We start from the raw sequence: 21,042 nt of genomic DNA on the forward strand, positions 1-21,042 counted from the left end.
TACTGCACAGTGCAGATAGAGAACATATTCGTCATTACAGAATAAATGCCATCTTAGTCAAAGTTAAGGCATTTGTGGTTTGGAAAGGAGTAGGGACAGAGTTTGCTTACAAGAGATACCAGTTTTGGTAACAATATTGGTCCTGTTGACGGCAGTTTGTTTTTGGTGACTGCTGTGACTAGTTAAAACATTTCTCAGTGGAAAGCCAAGTTTAGGATGTGCTTTGCTTTTCCTCACTTGCTTTAAGTCCTCAGTGTTTGAAACTTCTCACTTCCTTTTGGCAGGTGTTAGGGGAAGCAGGGAATATGGTGGGAAAACATGTAAGACAAATTTTACTTGCTCCCAATGTTCAAAGTTTTTATTAAATACATTTATACATACCTTGTTCCTTGGCACCACTGCCAGAGGAAACAAGCAATCTTTACAAGTGTTATCAGAGTCAGGAAGCAGGGAGGTAGGGATAGCTGTTTAAAACCTCATGTCGCAGGCAGATTCTATTTCCTTTCCTAATGGTCGTTACTGTCCAGTCTGTGCCACTGTAAGGGACTCACTGCAGCCTTTCTAGAGTCCCTCTATCAAAAGAAACTGGCTTTTACTAGAGGCAGGTAACCTGGAAAAGCCCAGGCTTAGTGCTGATAAAATAAGAGACTCTCTTCCACTTAACTGGTTTCAGCGTAGGAGAATGGGAATGTTGGGAAAATGCCTGGGCCAGGAAGCTTCGCTTTTATAGCATTTCCCGCCTGTGGACTGCAGGGTTGATTTTGATCAAGATAAACGGGCCCTACAGATAGTAGAAAGGACATTCCCTTAGTGCATGTTTTCCCTGTGGTGGAATGGTGCGGGTGGATATGCTTTTTCTTTCCCTGTATTAGGCTAGGAGGATGCTAACTACTGTGGCGGACCCTACGGTCACAGATCCCCCAGGGGCTTGTGGTAGAACCTCGTGGTTATCACAGCATCATCAGTCTGAATCGAGGTCATGGGGGCTGTCATAGTCAAACTCCTTCTGCACATCCAAAGGGTATTTGCTCCACATTGGTGGTCTGCTGTTGTCTCTTTCTTCTTCGCTGCTGCTGTAATTGTCAGAGCCTAGAATAAGATAATAAGAATGGGCTCTAATTGTATGGTTTTCTAAATGACCACAAAAGTCCCTTCCCTTCTCAAAAAGTTTGTTTTGTATTATAAAATACTTGCTAGAATATAGAACAATTAAAAAAGAAGCAATAAAATTCTTACCATGTAAACCAAGCGCTTTAACATTGGAGTGTTTCATCATTTCTCCCCTAAGTATGGGACTTTTTTTTTATTATAACAGCTGTCATATTGCACATCTAATTTTGTTCCTTGCCACTTCCCCAGTAGAATATTCGTAGTTGAATTGTTCCTCTGTTACCAAACACTAAGAAATTCAAGGAATGGTGGTGCCAGAGCATCCTTCCTTTCTCTTCCCCGAGGTACCTAGTCTGTGTTGTTACACTTGTAAATGCAACAATTTACAAGTACCTGAGAAAACCCTTGGACTACTCCTACTGATGAACCTCTCCAGTACTTTATTCAGAGTAGAAGGGAAAAGGATTGTTGGTAGGCAATGACAGAACTAAGGATTTGAACCTAGGCCTGACTGACATTATACCTCCGGCAGCCCCCATGGAAACACCGGTCCTTCCATCTCCTACAGCTCCAACAGCTTATGGTTGAGCTAGTGGAGCTCAAATGGCAGAAAAGGAAAACCAGCTAAGATATACCTGTCAATCTTGCTCACATCTCAGTCCCACATCACATCAATCCCTCCCCAACCAGGGCTGCTATTACCTACCTCTGGAATCTTCATCTTCATCACTGTTCTCCTCCTCTGGGTACTCATTGCGCCAGTTATTCTCACTGTTTTCATCATCTTCATCATCATAAATGTCCTCTGGTTGTTGGTCATCATTCACCTGCACATCTCAACACAAACGTGAGTGTTAAGTCAAAACCTCTAAAGGTATGCTCTGAGGGAAGCTATTAGCAGACCAACTTGGAGAGACGTCATTTAAGGGTGATGTGTGAAAAAGAGAAAACGGAGCAGTCTGCTAGTGGCTGTAGTAACCTCTGCTGCTGCTGCTGCTAAGTCGCTTCAGTTGTGTCCGACTCTGTGCGACCCCTTAGACGGCAGCCCATCAGGCTGCCCCGTCCCTGGGATTCTCCAGGCAAGAACACTGGAGTGGGTCGCCATTTCCTTCTCCAATGCATGAAAGTGAAAAGTGAAAGTGAAGTTTCTCAGTCGTGTCCAACTCCCAGCGACCCCATGGACTGCAGCCCACCAGGCTCTTCCATCCATGGGATTTTCCAGGCAAGAGTACTGGAGTGGGGTGCCATTGCCTTCTCCGATAGTAACCTCAGGCATTTATAATAAATTTTTCCTTTTAAGAAAGGGTAAGAACAATGATCAGGAATAGAACCTAGGGAGGCAAAGCATGTGATTGGGTAATAAGCTTAGGCTGCTTCGTGGGGCCCCTTACCAACTCCCACTCGTGGCTGTAGGGCTGCACAGAGAGGATGTTCTCAATCCATCCTGGAGTCGCCCTTTCCAAACAGTAAATGTCATACACAAAGTCGTCCTTTTGTTCCTTCTGATGCCCAGAACTTGGTCCATATTGAGATACATTCAACCCCTCACGGATCAACTCTACACAGTTGCAGAGGATCACATCTGGGTCAGATTTCTGTAAAGAGAACAGGAGATGATACATGCATAACCTAAAACATGGATGTCCCAAGAGGAGGAACCTAAGAGCTTGGTGAAGGAGGCATTCCTGCAGTTCTACATGGAATTCAAGATTCTTATCCCCATGGCCAACTAGTCTTTTTTCATTTATCTATGAAATAAATAAAGTCTATAAAATTAACATGTAGTAGTACTTTTAAGGGAGAAGCTTACAAGATAGTTGGCTAGTCTTCTGTGGGTTGACACAAGAGAGCCCAAAGGAACACTAGAGGAAGGGGAGAGCCAGCACAAGTGGTTCATCTCACCCCAGGCTCTGCTTCTGCAGGCCTTCTCTGAGTTCCTTTGGTATGATGTTCTCCCTTTGGAGATCCACAGGCCCACTGCAGCACCCCTGTGGTTGACAATCAAATGGGTCTGTATTTTGTGTGGCCACCTCTAGGGGCCTAAGGGCGTTTCTTGGTACCTGGTGACTAGTACCAGCCATCACCCACCACTAGCTTGCTCACACTGACATCCTGCTTTTGCTGACAAACTAGGAGGGGACTCGATAATCCTTTTTCTGATAGTTTGAGAGATGTACTGCCCCAGAACAGAACTTGCCCAGGTAAGATGTGCTCCAGTGGCAAGAGGCTGTGTTATCCAGGGTCAGATCAGATCACTCAGTCGTGTCCGACTCTGCAACCCCATGAGTCGCAGCACGCCAGGCCTCCCTGTCCAACACCAACTCCCGGAGTTCAACGAGACTCATGTCCATCGAGTCAGTGATGCCATCCAGCCATCTCATCCTCTGTCGTCCCCTTCTCCTCTTGCCCCCAATCCCTCCCAGCATCAGAGTCTTTTCCAATGAGTCAACTCTTCACATGAGGTGGCCAAAGTACTGGAGTTTCAGCTTTAGCAGCATTCCTTCCAAAGAAATCCCAGGGCTGATCTCCTTCAGAATGGACTGGTTGGATCTCCTTGCAGTCCAAGGGACTCTCAAGAGTCTTCTCCAACAGCACAGTTCAAAAGCATCAATTCTTCAGTGCTCAGCCTTCTTCACAGTCCAACTCTTACATCCATACATGACCACAGGAAAAACCATAGCCTTGACTAGATGAACCTTTGTTGGCAAAGTACTGTCTCTGCTTTTGAATACGCTATCTAGGTTGGTCATAACTTTCCTTCCAAGGAGTAAGCATCTTTTAATTTCATGGCTGCAGTTACCATCTGCAGTGATTTTGGAGCCCCCAAAAATAAAGTCTGACACTGTTTGCACTGTTTCCCCATCTATTTCCCATGAAGTGGTGGGACCGGATGCCATGATCTTCGTTTTCTGAATGTTGAGCTTTAAGCCAACTTTTTCACTCTCCACTTTCACTTTCATCAAGAGGCTTTTTAGTTCCTCTTCACTTTCTGCATTAAGGGTGGTGTCATCTGCATATCTGAGGTTATTGATATTTCTCCCGGCAATCTTGATTCCAGCTTGTGTTTCTTCCAGTCCAGCGTTTCTCATGATGTACTCTGCATATCAGTTAAATAAACAGGGTGACAATATACAGCCTTGACGAACTCCTTTTCCTATTTGGAATTAGTCTGTTGTTCCATGTCCAGTTCTAACTGTTGCTTCCTGACCTGCATACAAATTTCTCAAGAGGCAGATCAGGTGGTCTGGTATTCCCATCTCTTTCAGAATTTCCCACAGTTTATTGTGATCCACACAGTCAAAGGCTTTGGCATAGTCAATAAAGCAGAAATAGATGTTTTTCTGGAACTCTCTTGCTTTTTCCATGATCCAGCGGATGTTGGCAATTTGATCTCTGGTTCCTCTGCCTTTGTAGCATGGGTTAATTTGGAAACGAGAGGGACATGCTGCAAGTCACTCTTGACGGGTTCATCACTGAGAGTTGTAGAGCTCAAACCAAACACCATATGGGGGGAAGAGGGTGTGCCCCATGGTCAAGGCAGATGGACGGAGAGCAATGTTCTCATCATTTACAAGCTGTACAGCTCAAACCAAACACCATATGGGGGGAAGAGGGTGTGCCCCATGGTCAAGGCAGATAAAGGGAGAGCAATGTTCTCATCTTTTACAAGCTAAACAGAATTCTTCCTTGTTCTAAAGTTAAGAAGAACTAGACATGTCAGGTTTTGTGAAGACTCTTGACCAACCTCAAAGCTGTTTACAAGAAAAGTTCTGACTGTAACTCACAAGTCCACAGACCTCAGTTCAACAACTTATGCAGCCATTAAATATTAAAAAAAAATTTACAGAAGTTAGCAAAACAAAAGTGCTAGACAAAAAAATAAACCAGCTTTGTTCCAATTATCTTTGGGATGGGGGTAAAATGAATGCATTTTTCTCCTACTTTATTTTTTGGGGCTACACCTGACCAGGGATTGAACCCACACCCCCTGCAGTAGAAGCAAGGAGTCTTAACACTGCACTGCTAAGGAATTTACCCACTCCTCCCTTTATTTTGCTCTCTTTTCTTCATAAAAGAAAAAAAAATTTAAATCTAGTCTATGTGTTTCTTTACCTATATTTGCAATTATGCTACATTCTGTTGTTAAAGTATTTTCCCATCTTGCCAGTCTTCATGGTTACCAATTTAATGGTCTAACCAGTTGTATATACATCAGTTTCTATACATAATTGTTAGCCTCCATACACAGCGCTATGATGAACGTGTCATTTCTTGCATTTGAAAAATGGAGATAAGAATACCTACCTTATATGGTTTTTGTGAGGATAAAATGAGTTAAAGTAAAAAAAAAAGAACCTAGCATAGTACTGGACACATTACTTAGTATACGAACAGTAGCTTTTGTTAATACCACAGCTATTTGATTCTGTGGAATTATTTCCCTAGGATAAATCCTGGGGGTGAGATTGCTATCACCAATTTTAAATTTTCTTTAGATTTTTGGATGGCTTTAAAGTGCAAACAATAAAAATAGTTTGAAAAATAGGCTCCAATGTATTTTTAGGATGCCTGATATTACTGTAAAGCCCAAAGGCTTGCATCAATTTTAAGCACTACGATCATGTACAATTTTAATCAGAACCTCGCAAACAGTGCTATCAGCAACCCTTTTCCTAGTCATCTAGTAAGCATAAAACCTCGTGTGCTTTCTGTTTAAATTTATGTTTTTTAATAATCTGCAAACATTTTTGATGTGTTTACAGTTTGTACTGCATTGTCGGGAAAACCTATGTTTAGGTCCTTCCTAGCTTATCTACTAATTTTTCTTAGATTATTTAATGGGCTATTTAACTGACTTGATTCCACTGAACATGGGTTCACTTTTAAAATGTGTAACTTATGACACAGTCTGGAATTAGTTTTGGTAAAACAGATGGCTGTCATGTCCAGGTATACTAGTAATACAATTAAATATTTTTTGCTTGATATATTTTGAATTTAAATTTCATTTTGGGGGGCTTCCCTGGTGCCTCAGTGGTAAAGAACCTGCCTGCCAATGCAGGAGACATGGGTTCAATCCCTGTTCCATGAAGATCACACATGCCTTGGAGTAACTAAGCCTGTGAGCTACAACTACTGAGCTCGTGCTCTAGAGCCTGGGAGCTGCAACTTCTGAGTCCACGTGTTGCAACTACTGAAGCTCGTGCTACAGCCTGTGCTCTGCAACAAGACAAGCCACCACAATGAGAAGATCGTGCACTGCAACTAGGGGGTAGCCCCCCACTCACCGCAACTAGAGAAAAGCCCAGGCAGCAACAAAGACCCAACATAGCCAAAAACTGTTTTGTTTGTTTTTCATTTTTTAAACTTCAGAAACCGTTAAAAAGATTGATATTTGAAAAATGTTTATCAAGAGAAGGCATACCTTAGATTGAGAATTTTCTATTTCTCTGGTCTTATGCATGTAGTTGACTTTGTTTTTTGGAAGTGAGGTACTAATTTAGAAAATGTAATTAGTAGAAAGTGACACTGAATTAAATGTGAGGACGACTTGCGTTCTAATCCTAAATCTGCCTCAAACTTGGTATGCTACCCAGGCCTGGTCCTTTAATCTCTCTTTGATGAGTTTTCCCATCGGCTTTATTTTTACATTGGTCAAAATCTCCAGCGATTCCCCATCTCAGGGTGAAAGGCAAGGTGTCCTTTCAAGTACTGACTTGAAAGGATCTAGCAGATACCCTCTTCCAAAATTCCTTACTATCTTCTCCCAACTCACTGGGCTCCAGGCACACTGACCTTGCAAACATCAGACAAATTTGGCTTCTGGGTCTCTGCACTTACAGCTCCTCAGTATGGAATCCCTTTCCCCAAGACATCTGTAGTGCCCAGCCATTCACCTCCTTCAAGTCTTCACTCAAAAGTCATCTCAGTGAAAATGACACTGAAATGGGACCACGCTTTTCCTCTTTTCTTTGCCCCTTTTATGGCCCATATCACCATGTGATCCGATCAGATCAGATCAGTCGCTCAGTCGTGTCCGACTCTTTGTGACCCCATGAATCGCAGCCCACCAGGCCACCCTGTCCATCACCAACTCCCGGAGTTCACAGAGAGTCATGTCCATCGAGTCAGTGATGCCATCCAGCCATCTCATCCTCTATCGTCCCCTTCTCTTGCCCCTAATCCCTCCCAGCATCAGAGTCTTTTCCAATGAGTCAACTCTTCACATGAGGTGGCACAAGTACTGGAGTTTCAGCTTTAGCATCATTTCTTCCAAAGAAATCCCAGGGCTGATCTCCTTCAGAATGGACTGGTTGGATCTCCTTGCAGTCCAAGGGACTCTTAAGAGTCTTCTCCAACACCACAGTTCAAAAGCATCCATTCTTCAGCGCTCAGCCTTCTTCACAGTCTCATGAACTATGGAATGAGGTTCGTGACATTGTACAGGAGACAGGGATCAAGACCATCCCCAAGGAAAAGAAATGCAAAAAATCAAAATGGCTGTCTGGGGAGGCCTTACAAATAGCTGAGAAAAGAAGAGAAGCGAAAAGCAAAGGAGAAAAGGAAAGATATAAACACCATGTGATACTGAATTTATATGTTTGATGTTTCTCTTCTCCACCTGAATGCTGGGTCCTCATTGCTGTACCCACAGAACCTAAGAATCATACCTGGCACAGAGTGGGCGCTGAGTAAATGTTGAGTGGATAACCTAACCTGAAAATTGTGGCTATCAAGCTGGGTGGATCATCCATCACTGAAGTGAGGCCACGTGTACCCTCTTTAACTGTGTTCTGACTTTGCGCAGAGAAGCCCAGAGGTCGACTCTGGGGCTGTACTCACTTTGCAGGAGATCGCGGCGGCGGCGACCTCTGCATCTTCTTCGTGGACCAGGTCTAATAGCTGAAAGCTTGCGTCGTCGGCGGCTTTTGGGGTTCCTGACGCATCCTCGGACTCCAAGCTGTCCGAGGGAATTCCCGAGGATCGGCGGCTAGAGACTAGTCTGTAGCGGCCTTCCTGTCGGATCTCCCGAGCAGAGGCGCGGAGATGATGGCGGATACGTTGCTGGCTGCCCTGGGACGGGCGCAGGGCGGCCCGCAGGAGCGGCTGGACTGGCTCCTCCTAGGGTTGGGGAGAAGCAGAGGTGTGGGGCGGCATAAACAGGGGTTGGTGAAAGGGTCACGGATAAGGATGCACCCCAGCTGTACCCTAAGATCCCTTTCACAGCGGCTCCTTCCAGGCCCAATACCTGTGAGCGCACGGTGGCCACCAACTGGAAGACATTATTTTCTGCTGCTCTCTCCAGACCCTCTGGAGACGTCTTTGGAGTTTCCAATTCAACTGCACTGGAGCGGAGGCGTTTACAAGCGAGGACCAAAGCCTCGGCGGGCTCTGTGCCGAGCTTCCGCTTCACCCGGAGCACAGCTGTACTTCCAGCCTCCATAGCTGCTGCCGTGGAGCACTGTGGGAATGTGTTGGGTGTGACGGAAGAGCTTTTCAGTTCCGCTTCCGGGCCCCGCCCCCGGCACACTCAGAGCGTCTAGGGAGGTCCCGCCCTCCCACGCCTGTCGCGGCAAGATGGCGGAGACGGAAAAAGTGAATGGAGCTGTTCCCGCCTCGGGTGAGACGCTGGACGGGTTGGGAAGGTGGGGTCGCGGTTGAAGGCTCGAATGCAGCCAGAAACGTACTCAGCCCACGGCCTCGGTCGTACTTGAACACTGAGGTACACACCTCTTCGGGACTCCGAAGGAACTTCTAGAGTCTGCATGGGGAGGCTCAGAGCTCCCGAACGGCGGTAGTGCGGGTTTCTAGGGGGTCCCCGCCTCTGCCATTCAGTCAGGTAATTGCTTCTAGCTTGGCTTGTGACTGAGCACCTTCGCGGGGAGTACCTGGCGCCTCCTCTCAGCGACAGAGACCCGCACGTCAGTCTTTCGGAGCTTCAGCTGTCGCACCCTGACTGGTCCATGGTCCCCTGGTTCATAGGTCTTTCCCAGTCACAGTGTTCTCAGTAGTTGGAAACCAGTCTGTTTACCAAACATTGGTCAGAGAGTCCCTGTAAAAGCGTACACCCACCGTTTGTTGTTCAGTCGCTCAGTCGTGTCCGACTCTTTGCGACATCCGCCGTAGATACTCCTTTGCTTAAAACCGTTGAGTGGCTCTCAGTGCATCTAGAACAAAATCAAAACACCTTTCCAAAGTCAGCATGGCACAACGGTTTGCAGAAGCCCACATGCCTAATCTCCCATCATTTCTTCTGCTCAGAGTGCTTCAGTCACTCAGATTTTTGTAACTCTGCACCTAATTCTTGACATTTTACGTCCTGTTCTTGGAAAAGTTGGGGTAAGGATTCCTGAAATATGAGCACTACACTATCATAGCTTTTAACCCCGCTTATCTTTCAGGCCTCAATTTAGATGCTGTTTTCCTCAGAGAGCCTTTCCATAACTTTGTTATTCTCTTTCATAGCACCCTATGCATTTCCTTTCTTGCCCTCAGGTAGTCTGTAATTATTTTATTTACTCTTATTAGGATCTATAAATTCTTGGAGGACAAGAACCTCCTTTCTCTTTATGGTAGTCCTCCAGTCCTAATACAGTACCTGGCATACAGAAGGTGCCTAGTAAATTTTGAGTGACTGAACCAGAGGTCTACTCTGAAATCTGACTAGTAAAGCAATTAGGGCTTGGCAGTTGATTTCCATCCTCTCCTTGTAAATAACCATGTGATCACACAGCTCTTGGAGAATGAGGAGGAGATTAGAGTATCCTGAATCTAGATTGTGGACTCCTTCTGGGAGAGAGGACAAGTCATAGTAATACATGAGGGGATTCATGTGTGGAAGATATAGTGTTCACCCAGAGAGGTTACAGGACATAGTTTCTGTCCTCAAGCATTTGTTTAGATTTATATGAAACCAGTGACTTCTCTACAGTTCTGAAAAGACACTGTGGTCCTAGTTACAGCCTCTGCAACATCATAGATGAAAAGAGAATTCCATAAATTACAATACTTTACTTCCCCTTAACCTTTAAGTGACTTCACGATTGATTACACATGGACCAGAGGATAAGGGTTTTAGGAGTCTCCACAGTATGGACCCCATCAACGTGTTTGACTTCTTGTTCAATGGAACTTCAGGTTAATTTATTAGTTCACTGTGCATGATTTTTTAAGCCTCTCTAATCTGGTGAAGTACTTTCTCCCTCCCTTCCCCCATCTAAATCCTACCCATCTTTTAAACTTCTTTCTACTACAGCATTTGTTGGAAGTGTTTTCTAAAGCATATTACAGATTATGGTAGTTCTAGATACTCTCCCTTTTAATGACATTAGCTTATGAGATATGCAGAGCTGATTCTAGCAGTGCTTTTCAAGCTGTAGGTTGAAACCCTTTGGTGAGTTATTAAAACAATTTAGTGGATTATGACCTGCATGACAAATAAAAATTAAATAGAGTGGACTATATCAGAGGGTCTTGCCTACATGAAGACTAAGTAATTGTTTTGTGAAACTTTATATTGCGTGTGTGTGTTGTGTCTCAAGGTAAAATATATTTCTTACTGGGGTTGTCAGAAAGCTTGATAACCACTAAATTAGAGACTAGATATACTGAAGTAAGAGTTTTGCTGAAGGACTAATTGACTACTTTGAACCAGGCTAGTGACTGAGTCTTTTCAGAAAAGATTGTTCCCCATCCTCTAGTATAAGAATTCAGTGTTTACTTAGTTTAGATGATTTCAGAAGAAAGTCAGTAACTCTGGCCAGTAAAATGCCTTACAAATGTTTAGGGTCTTGCGGAGTGGGCATTCTTTTTAAAGTTTACAGATGATGGATCAGTGCTTATCAAGAAATGAAGGAAAGGGTGGAACACTTACTGTTTTTTGAATAATAAGAGGAAGGGCACTGTGAGAGGCCATGTTTGCTGAGAAGAACCTTCAGATTTTGAGCTGTGGGATTTCTCTCTCAGAAATAGATCTTTGGCAGGAAACAGGCCATATAAGACATTGATCTGGTGACGTTTCATTTATTCGAGGCCTTTTTTTAGACGAAGAAAGTTAAAATTGCTTTTAAAATTCAGTACTGAGTAGATAAGTAATTGACATAACAGTAATATAATAACATAATAATATAACATAATAGTGAGGCACTAAGAAAAACAGTATAATTAGAAAAAGAACAATTACTATTACTTTTGAAGTCTCCTGTGAAGGCCTTTGATTTTGAAGGCCTTTGTGGATTCCATCCTTTTCCCTTCATTCCTATAGGTAACCACTATCATCATTCCCTGTTATGCTTTCGGTGTGATCCCTGAAGACTATATTCTCTGTTGCATAATTATGAATTTCATATGAATACAATCATGTATACTCTGTGGTTTGCTTATTCTTTGGCTTGGTGTTATATTTTTGGGATTGTTCATGTTGAATATTAGCTATGATTTATTTGCTCAGGTGAGGTTTACTTAGGTGAATTGAATTACTATTTCTTTGCATATTTCCTTAAACTAAATTTTACTATTCTAAGACAGTATTGCTGACACTCCTTTACCACTTCACTTTCACTTTTCACTTTCATGCATTGGAGAAGGAAATGGCAACCCACTCCAGTGTTTTTGCCTGGAGAATCCCAGGGACCGGGGAGCCTGGTGGGCTGCCATCTATGGGATCGCACAGAATTGGACACGACTGAAGCGACTTAGCAGCAGCAGCAGCAGCAGTCTCTGTGTTCTCCCTTTTCCTTCTAGGCCTTTCTTCTGCATTATTTCTCTTCTCACCTGCCTTCACCTGAGGCTGTACTCAGGTGCAACTCTGAGGCTCATTTGACCCCATTGAAACCATGGAGGCCTGCTGAAGTTTCCAGATAGCTTTCTGAATTTTTGTCTTAATGATTTTTGATGTGTGCTGAATATAAAACTAAGTAACTCTTGATGGGAAGATCGAAATTCTGATGAACTAATATTTTCAGTGTCTCTGACATTTTCATCCATTTCATGAGTTCTTTTTTTTACCCCTTGTCTTAAAAAAATTCATTTCCCTCTGTATTTTGGGGCGTTATGATTTGAATAGATTTCTGACGATCAGACTTGTCTACAAGAAGTCAACTGGCAAGGCTGCTTTTCTCTGCTAAAGCTGAGAAGCTGATTGACATCATGAAAGTCTTCTGTGGGCGGGCCAATCCGACCACAGGATCTGTGGAGTGGCTGGAGGAGGATGAGCATTATGACTACCACCAGGAGATTGCAAGGTAATGGGGGTTTTTTTGTTTTTCCCCACAGTTCACTGTAGCTGGGTAGGGCCGTTGATCTCAAAGCCAATTCCTTGGAATCCAGTCTGAGTGGGGAATAGATTGTCACCAAGTGCTTCTGACCAGGGCAGTGTTGCTCACCAGCAGGTCTGCTCAGCTAGGTAGGTTTGTGTGGGAGTTCCACAAAGTCATACCTGTGTGGAGAGTCAGACATTGTGTAGCAGCCATATCAGAGCCCCAGAGGATTTGTCTAGTGGACCAAAGAGGACCCAGGGTTCAGTAGTAATAACAGCAATAGACGAACTTACGAAATTTAATTATTGAGTCACTGAAATGATGACACATTTATCATATGGTTAAATTCTCTTTAATGGAAAACGTGGGGGAAAGTGAATTATTTTTTTTCCTTTGGAGGGATGTTTAAAAGTATGTCAGTGAGTTACTGTTATTAAGCGATCATTAAGTGTATACAACACTGTGTGAAGGCTGTGAATACCAAAATGAAGAAGATAAGGTTCTGGTTCTCAAAGAACATGCAGATTCGTGGAAGAGACAGATATATAAAAAATTATGACACCATGAGATGAAGATCAGTGGAAATGGGCACAAAAGTGCATGGAAGCATCAAGAACCAGCTCTGCTGGGAGAGTGATAATTTGAATGATTTCCCAAATCTAAAGAGAGAGTGATTGCTTTCCAGGCAGCAGGGATTATGTGCAGACTTGCAGATGAGCTAGTTTGGGGAATGACTAGCAGGTCAGTGTGACTGGAGTGTGGTGAAAAAGTAGCGCTGTGGTGAGGGCGGCTGCTGAAAAGGTAGGTGGGGTCATGTTGTAGTTGATGGGAGCAAAATGCTGGAAGAGGAGCACAGTTCTCTTAAGTTCTAGCTTTGCCACTTAAGTCTGTGACATTGGCCAAGCTTCTAAACTTCTCTGAGCCTCGAAGTAGTAATATGTGCCCCATGTACAGTATAACAGTACATGCCTCAGTATAATAACATGTATCCCATAGTATGATACCCTTTTCTTACCATCGTTTGATGATTGAATGAAGTACAATGTTTGGTACAAAATAAGAGCTCAAACACATTACTTTCCAAGTATTTTGAATGTTATTTTCTGAGTGATTGAAATGTTAAATAGGGAAGAAAATAGATGAGGTTGCATTTTGGAACATTCCCTGAGAGCAGTGTGGAAAGAGCAAACAACTTGTGGGCATTTGGGTAGATACCGCAGCCCCATGGCTGAGACAGCAGAGGTGGAGAGAGGAGGAGAAAGCTTTGAGGGAGCCTAAGTTTGGTAACTCTTGGGTGCAATGATGGAAAGAGAGAGAAAATTCAAGAAGCACCAAGATTTCTGATTTGAGTAAGTGGATGGAAAACAGTTCCATCCCAAGGAGAACACAGGAGGAATGAACGTTGTTGGGAGATGAAGATCAGTATCTGGGTTTGGCCATCCAGATGGAAATGCCAGTAGACAGATAAATTATGGATCTGGACAGTTTGCAGTTATTAGTGAGAGTTGAAGCTGGAAGAGATTGCAGGCTTTCAGAGATCGTGTGGGATAAGAAAGGTAGAGGGCTGAAGAAAGAATCCTGGAATATCTGGTGAGGCAAGACAACAAGCAGGGGATGGCCAGAGAGTAGAAAGGAAGAGAACATTTCAGAAAGGGGAGTGTCTAGCAGGGTCAGAGAAATCTTAGCTGTTAAGTGATGGGAATGAGCTGGTGGTGCTTAGGGAGAGTGATGTCAGTGGAGTGGGAGGAGTGGGTGGGTGATGAGGCAGGGAAGATTGGGTGTGAAAATGTCCCTTTTGAGGTGAAGGAAAGTAGAAAGGACCAGATTTCAACTAAACACTCGTAGGTAGGTTCACATGTTAAAAACCTTGGTATGTCATTTAAAAAAAGAAGCAGCAGAACTGTTTGCTTTTGGTGCAGTGCTCCTCAAAATGTGGAGTATGAAGTGCCTGTGTCACAGTTGCCTGGAGCACCAGTTCAAGTGCAGATTTCCAAACTCCAGCTCCATCTTCTGGATCAGAAGTTCTTTGCATGTATTGTGGGAAGCCACATGTTAAAAAAAAAAAAAAGCTCTCCATTAATTCTGATGTTGATCGGAAGCTGGAGGCCCTCTTTTTCTTGAGAGTGCCTTAATTCTCACCTGGAACTCTCAGAAAGCATCTTTGGGTTGAATCTGCTGAGTTCTGGGGATTATCCTAACCCTGCCAGAGATTTTTCAGATTTGTGTATTACTATGGTAGAACATACAGATAAGCAGCCCTCTTCTCTGTAGTTTGATGAGCTCTTCCTAGTTGTCCCTGATGACATAAGGGAAAGTGCCTTCATATACACAGCAGGCATATAGATTCTCTTTCCCTGATTGTTCTCCTTGGTGTTCCTTCCGTCTGTGGTTATCCCTGTATACAAATATATGTAAGACTATGTGAAGTGTTAGACACATCTGAGTTGTTCCTGAGGAAAAAAATTATATGATATATAACATGATCAGTATGCTGGGACTGTGGAATTACTGTGACAGGGCTAACTATCACAGGAGTTTCAATCCAAGATTCTTTACTAAAAATAAACATGTTTCACTAAGATTTTTTTTTGCTGCAGTATGAGAGAATGACAGCTTATAGCTCTGTTAAAATAGTTTAAAATGGACCAGGATGTTTGTTCTGTCTGATGTAGGAATGCATTTATGTATGTGAATATTCTCATACGTTGATGTTTATCATTATTAGCAGAGGTTTCTAACTTGTCTTTTTATTTTTTTTAGGTCATCCTATGCTGATATGTTGCATGACAAAGATAGGGTAAGTGTAAAAGGAAACTTATTTATTTATTTGTCTTTTTGAAACTGTTATCTTAAAGTGGTGTTTGAAACCTTCCACTATGTGGTTAAAAACTGCCCCCAGAGGCACGCTGTTAGGATGACACAGAGAGGCAGCAATAGGGTGCACTGCTTGGGAAAGAAGGAGTCTGGGTCCTTCTTGCTCCTCTGTTACTGACTTGAGCATGACCTTGGAGAAAACATGAGACCTCTGCAGATCTCACTTAATAGAATTTATAATGAGTGGGCCATACTAGCTGATTTCCATGATCTCTAGATACAAAATACAGTTTTACCTGGAATAGTTACTTTGTAATTTTAAAATAGAATCTCTAGAGGTCACTGCAGACTGTATTTTGTAAAGTATATTTGGCTTTCACTGCAGAATTACATTTCAGCTTTTCTCCTTCATTTTTGTTTCATCTGAGTTCTCTTTGTTTGAATTATGTTATAATTCTGGTCTTATCATGGTTAGCAACCCAGGATTTCCTGGTCTCCCAGAGTGCTTAACTAGTCAGCCTCATCCAGATCGTTCGGAAATTGGGAGGCTTGAAGGAGAGGGATGCAGAGCCAGGCTTAAAAACTGAGCAGTGCTTGGCAGAAGGATCAAGGCACATGGTAGGGCTGGTCATGAGGCTGTGTTGATGGCAGTGTCTCTTTCACCCAGCCCGGATTAACTGCCTGCTTCTTGGCAACACTGTGACAGAAGGGCCTCCTTAAGCACCATTAGTGTTCAGACTACACCACAGGGGCTAAGTGCCTCCCTCATTTTTGTCAAATATCCAAGTGCCTTTGCTGATGTGCTGAGGAATTACAGAATGGGGAACAAACATTGTTGGCTTTTGACTAATCCTCTGTAGTTTAATGTTCTTGACTTCTTGTTGGACTCATGGGCCTGTGAGCCTCTCTGATTTTTAGTGTCGTCTCTAGAGAGAGTCCTTTTTGACTCAGCTTCCAGAGGATTTGGACAAATGGTGGTATCATGCATCCGGTCAGCCAAGCTAGAAAGATGATGTCTTTCCCTTATCTAAGCCTGTAGTTGATTGACCACCAAATTCTATTGTTCTTTCAACCCCACTGCCTGCTCAGCAGTCATTGACTGGTGTTGGCCCCTCTTTTCCTTCCTCTGTGCTGCTGCTGCTAAGTCGCTTCAGTCGTGTCCAACTCTGTGCGACCCCATAGACGGCAGCCCATGAGGCTCCCCCGTCCCTGGGATTCTCTAGGCAAGAACACTGGAGTGGGTTGCCATTTCCTTCTCCAATGCATGAAAGTAAAAAGTGAAAGTAAAGTCGCTCAGTCGTGCCCGACTCTTAGCGACCCCATGGACTGCAGCCTACCAGGCTCCTCCATCCATGGTATTTTCCAGGCAAGGGTACTGGAGTGGGGTGCCATTGCCTTCTCCGCCTTCCTCTGTACAGCAGCCCTAAAACCCTTCAGTGTCCTCTTGCTGCCTTTGAGGTAAACTTCAAATTCCTTGATGGAACATTCCCGAGTCTTCATTATTTAACTCTTAACTTCTATTCTCCTCTTCCCAGTTCTACACATGAGGAAATGGAGTCAGAAGTTGCTGGTTAGTGACAGTCAAGAAAAACATGTTTCTCTGTACTTTTGTATGGTTCCTTACATTTTGTTGTTGTTTTAAAACACTTCTATTATCCCATAAAATCAATCCTGGTACTCAATCTTCTGGTTGCGCCCCCCCCCCCCCCCCCCCACAAGGCAACCACTGATAGATTTTTCTGTCTGTATAGTTTTTGCCTTTTTTGGAAATTTCATCTTAATGAAGTCATATAATTTGTAGTCTATGTGTCTTTTTTCCTTCATTCATCATTTGAGGGTCATTCATGTTGAGTGTGTTAGTATCCATTCCTTTGTATTGCTGAGTAATACTCCATTATATGGATAAACTGTATTTTATCCATTTACCAGTTGATAGACATTTGGATTGTTTCCAGTTTTTGGCTGTTCTGAATAGTCCTGCTTTGAACATTCACATGTAAGTCTTTGTGTGGACATGTTTTCATTTCTTTCATATAAATATATCAGAGTAGAATTGCTGGGTCTATATGTTGAATGTACATTATTTAACTTTGTAGTTTTAATATATTTGGAAGGCAAATAAGCACATGAAATTATTTTTTCTAATGACTAATAGTGTCAAACATCATTTTATGTGCTTATTTGCCATCCAAATATCATCTTTAGTGTAGTCTAGGATTATGAACTCACATAGGACTCTTTATGGATACTGCTAGTTGTCTTTTAAGAAGCTCCAGGCAATGGCACCCCACTCCAGTACCCTTGCCTGGAAAATCCCGTGGATGGAGGAGCCTAGTAGGCTGCAGTCCATGGGGTCGCTAGGAGTCGGACATGCCTGAGCGACTTCACTTTCACTTTTCACTTTCATGCATTGGAGAAGGAAATGGCAACCTGCCGAGGTCCAGCCCCGGCTGATCCAGGGTATTCGAAGGGGAGATGGTGTCGGCGACCTATTCAAATGTTAATTAGAGATATAAAGAGTAATAGAATGAGGATAGCTCAGTGGGAAAATTCAGTGGAGAAAAGAGGCTGAGTAGCTTGGTTTACGCGGAAAATCAATATAACCTGTGACACCAGGTTAGCTCTGACCAGGGAGGCCGCAGGCGCCCTCTTGAATAGCGGAAGGTGCCCCACCTTAGACACCTTCTCGAGTGGGTCTTAGAAGCCCAGGCAAATAAATGGTCACAGAGGACCTCCGTGCTCCAGATGGAGACTTCAGCCAGAATGTGAAAAGAAAGAATGACATGGGGAGACCAAGCTCTGGTGAGCAAGGCCCGTAGCTTTATTTTCAACAGGGGCTTTTATACCCTAAGTTACACATAGAGGATAATAGGGGATGCAAAGTCAGCAGTCTTTGATCCTTATCAAAAACCAGGGTTTCTTTCCTGTAAATTTATCGTATACAAATGGTTTAGGTGATTTACATCATCTGGCCAGAAGGCCTATTAACATTTTATGACTCTTGACAAGGACTTATCAACCATAAGACTTATTTTCTCTAAGAGTAATTATTTTAAGGTTTGGCGCCATCTTCCGAAGATAAAATTGCATTCCTATAGGGTGGATGTGTAATGGGTTTACAAAGGAAAGAATTTATTACCTTAAGGGTCTAAAGTTACTAACACCAAGGCCACTACTTCTTTTTTCTACATACCAACTATATTAATTAATACACATTCAAGGATACAATTCAGGGGATGTGGAAACTTGGCAACAAGCATTGGCTCATCAATGAAATCTTTTACTAGTTTTATTCTGACAGTTTCTAACTCTCTGAGAGGCTCTAAGCTATTTGAATATCTTAAGCTTCCCGTGCCTCTCGAGGCTGGGAGACTGTAAACAATCGTATGCATAGCTGTAGGAGTCCGGGTAAACTTGTCAGGCGAGTTAGAGAGCCATCTGAAGGGTTTGGATTTAAACACTCCTAATTGCCCAGGAACTTTATTAATTAGAGCTGTAAGTTAGCTCTTTGACAGAGAGAGTGAGATGGTGATGGGGGACAGCCCCCAGTAAAGTCAGAGGTGAGAGCACAAAGCAATAAAGTAGGCAGACTCTGGTTTTTTGGGGGTAGATGCTCGAGAATATCCGGGGGGGGACTCCCGAGGCTCGATCCCGCCTTTGCGTATGCCAAGCCTCCTTCCTCATGACCTTTGTCACGAGTGGAATGTCTCTGGCCGGCTCCTGGCAGCAACCCACTCCAGTGTTCTTGCCTGGAGAATCCCAGGGATGGGGGAACCTGGTGGGCTGCCGTCAATGGGGTCGCACAGAGTTGGACACGACTGAAGCGACTTAGCAGCAGCAGCAGCAGTAGTAACTTCAAAGTTGGATGTTTAAAAAGTGATCGCTGTGCACATTTCATTGTCTTTTTTGTTTATGTCAGAGAAAAGATATTTCTGATGTGCTAAATAAACGTGGAGGTAAATTAGCAGCATGACTAATTTAGTCATTGCTGTCAGTCACCTTCAGACAACAGTCAATAACTTCCAAGTTACATTTTGTATTTTTTTGCATTGTGTGATGGTTTTGTATGTTAGGAAAATTGAAAAAGTATTGCAGGTATTTTAGTATTTGTTGTATAGAAAATACAACTTTTTTAAATTAAAAAATAATTAAAATGATAGCTCATTTAATGTATGTTATTTATTTGGCACGTATCCCAACCCTGTTTCCTGTTGAGGATGCTGCTGATGAGGGTTCTCAGGTGATCGGCTCGCAGACTGAACTGAAGCTCCCGAACCAGCTCCTAGACCTGCTCTCTTTCCATTACCGCACAGCCACAGCTACACAGAGAAATCTGCACCCTCCTGCTTTTTGTGGAAATAGTGTATTTGATGTTCATTTTCCTAGTTCAACAATTCTATCAGTTGCCATCCTGATTTATTTTAACTTTTTTTCTTTCTTTGCCATAAAAAGCACGTAACATAAAATGCCATACTGATTTTATCCAAGACAAAAATGCAATTACTTTAGGAGTCAAATATTTCTATGAGGCTTATTGTGAAAAATAACAGTCCCCTGGTGTATCATTTCCCCCAGACAAAACATTTTTATGCTTACACTCAGAGGCAACCTCCTTTCTTCTCTTTGAGCTGTTTGTTTTATGTTTACTTCCAGACCTAAATAACTATTATCTATTGACTTCCCACTGTAAGAGCTAAGAATCTGATATTCTTTCAGCTCCTCCTTCCCACTCGTTCTCCTTTCCTCCCAGCACAGTTATAGTTTTTGCAAAATTAATATTCAGTGTTTCAGTAGGCAAGTCACTTAAATTGTTTATGCCTCTGTTTTCTCATCTGTAAAATAGGGATAGCAATAATACCCCCTTTTGTGATGAGGTAAGCGCTTATATAAACGTGTGTTAGTTAAAATCATGTTGACTTTATTAGGCATGTATAAACACTGTTCACAGTTGAGCTATGTGATAATTTTGATTGCTGTTCCTTTCTTGCATTATTCTTTGTTAATAATTAACTTATTTTTGCTTTATGTTTTATGTAGTCATCCTTTTATGTCCATACTTTCTCCCAGTAGTCTAAAATTTCTTTCCAAAGGAAGGTCAAAACAGTCAGCTGTTCTGTCAGTTTCATCTTAGAGATTGTTCCTGGGTCATTTTCCCTGGCCTCAGTCTGGACTAGGTGCATTCTAGACCTGCGATTCTTGTTGTCTGCAGATCTCCTTTGCTCCTCTTTTTGTATTGAGTCCTCCATTTCCTGGGTCTCCTTGTGTTCCTCTTTGGTTCCCTCCCTCTTTAGTGAAGCTCATCCTTTATCACATTACTCTGAGAGGGTTCATGGGGAGTAAGGTTTTTGAGGCTTGGCTTACCTGAAAACGTCTTTATTCTGTCCTCACACTAAGGGCTGGATTCTAGTTTGGAAATCACTTCATAATTTTGACATTATCACTCCATTTGCTTTTAGAGTTCAGTGTTGCTATTTTGAAATATAGTACTATTCTTTTTTTTTTTTTTTTTGGCTGCACCACACAGCCTGTGAGATCCTAGGGCCAGGTACTTAATTAGCCAAAGTGTTACAGAGGAAAAAAAAAAATATATATATATCTGATTAAATTACTAAGGACCTGAACTAAAAACAAAGAAACAATTTCCTGAGAAGAAAATATTTTTTAGCCCAGGAAGCTGTATGAATTAAGAGTCTAGTGAGGAAACCAAAAGCCACATTATATGTTTCAGTGGGCTCCCCTGGTGGCTTAGTGGTAAAGAATCCCCCTGCCAATGCAGGAGACATGAGTTCAATCCCTGGGTCTTGAAGATACCCTGGAGGAGGAAATGGCAACCCACTCCAGTGTTCTTACCTAGAAAATT

General features: G+C 42.8%; 2 protein-coding genes and 1 non-coding gene across 3 annotated transcripts in view; 2 read left to right on the plus strand and 1 right to left on the minus strand.

Annotated features, from left to right (window-relative positions):
* Window positions 1–330: 330 nt before the first annotated feature.
* SLC7A6OS (solute carrier family 7 member 6 opposite strand) lies at window positions 331–8,614 on the minus strand. The gene is made up of 5 exons (XM_055553409.1): window positions 8,360–8,614; window positions 7,954–8,232; window positions 2,502–2,705; window positions 1,817–1,937; window positions 331–1,089 (listed from the first exon to the last, which is right to left on the minus strand). The coding sequence occupies exons 1-5, from the start codon at window positions 8,552–8,554 to the stop codon at window positions 962–964; spliced, it is 927 nt and encodes a 308-aa protein (XP_055409384.1). The 5' UTR covers window positions 8,555–8,614; the 3' UTR covers window positions 331–961.
* Window positions 8,612–21,042, plus strand: part of PRMT7 (protein arginine methyltransferase 7) — a 41,495-nt gene continuing 29,064 nt past the window's right edge. Inside the window, exons 1-3 of the mRNA XM_055553386.1 lie at window positions 8,612–8,731; window positions 12,176–12,353; window positions 15,129–15,165. Of these exons, the coding sequence (XP_055409361.1) occupies window positions 12,259–12,353; window positions 15,129–15,165 (132 nt within the window). The 5' untranslated portion in view covers window positions 8,612–8,731; window positions 12,176–12,258. The remainder of the gene's footprint in view (window positions 8,732–12,175; window positions 12,354–15,128; window positions 15,166–21,042) is intronic.
* LOC129632618 (small nucleolar RNA SNORA19) lies at window positions 19,068–19,193 on the plus strand. Its single transcript, XR_008704608.1, has one exon. It is a non-coding gene; the product is annotated as a small nucleolar RNA SNORA19 (small nucleolar RNA).

This window comes from Bubalus kerabau, chromosome 17 (assembly GCF_029407905.1).
Source record: "Bubalus kerabau isolate K-KA32 ecotype Philippines breed swamp buffalo chromosome 17, PCC_UOA_SB_1v2, whole genome shotgun sequence".
In the NCBI taxonomy this organism is placed as follows: Eukaryota; Metazoa; Chordata; class Mammalia; order Artiodactyla; family Bovidae; genus Bubalus; species Bubalus kerabau.

Bases quoted from the DNA above. Each gene is read 5' to 3' on its own strand.
- SLC7A6OS (XM_055553409.1), bottom strand. From the start codon at position 8,554: ATGGAGGCTGGAAGTACAGCTGTGCTCCGGGTGAAGCGGAAGCTCGGC. The intron at 2,706-7,953 runs GTGAGTACAGCC...TTCTCTTTACAG, and splicing joins CCGCCGCGATCTCCTGCAAA to AAATCTGACCCAGATGTGAT. The intron at 1,090-1,816 runs GTAGGTAATAGC...ATCTTATTCTAG, and splicing joins TGAAGATGAAGATTCCAGAG to GCTCTGACAATTACAGCAGC.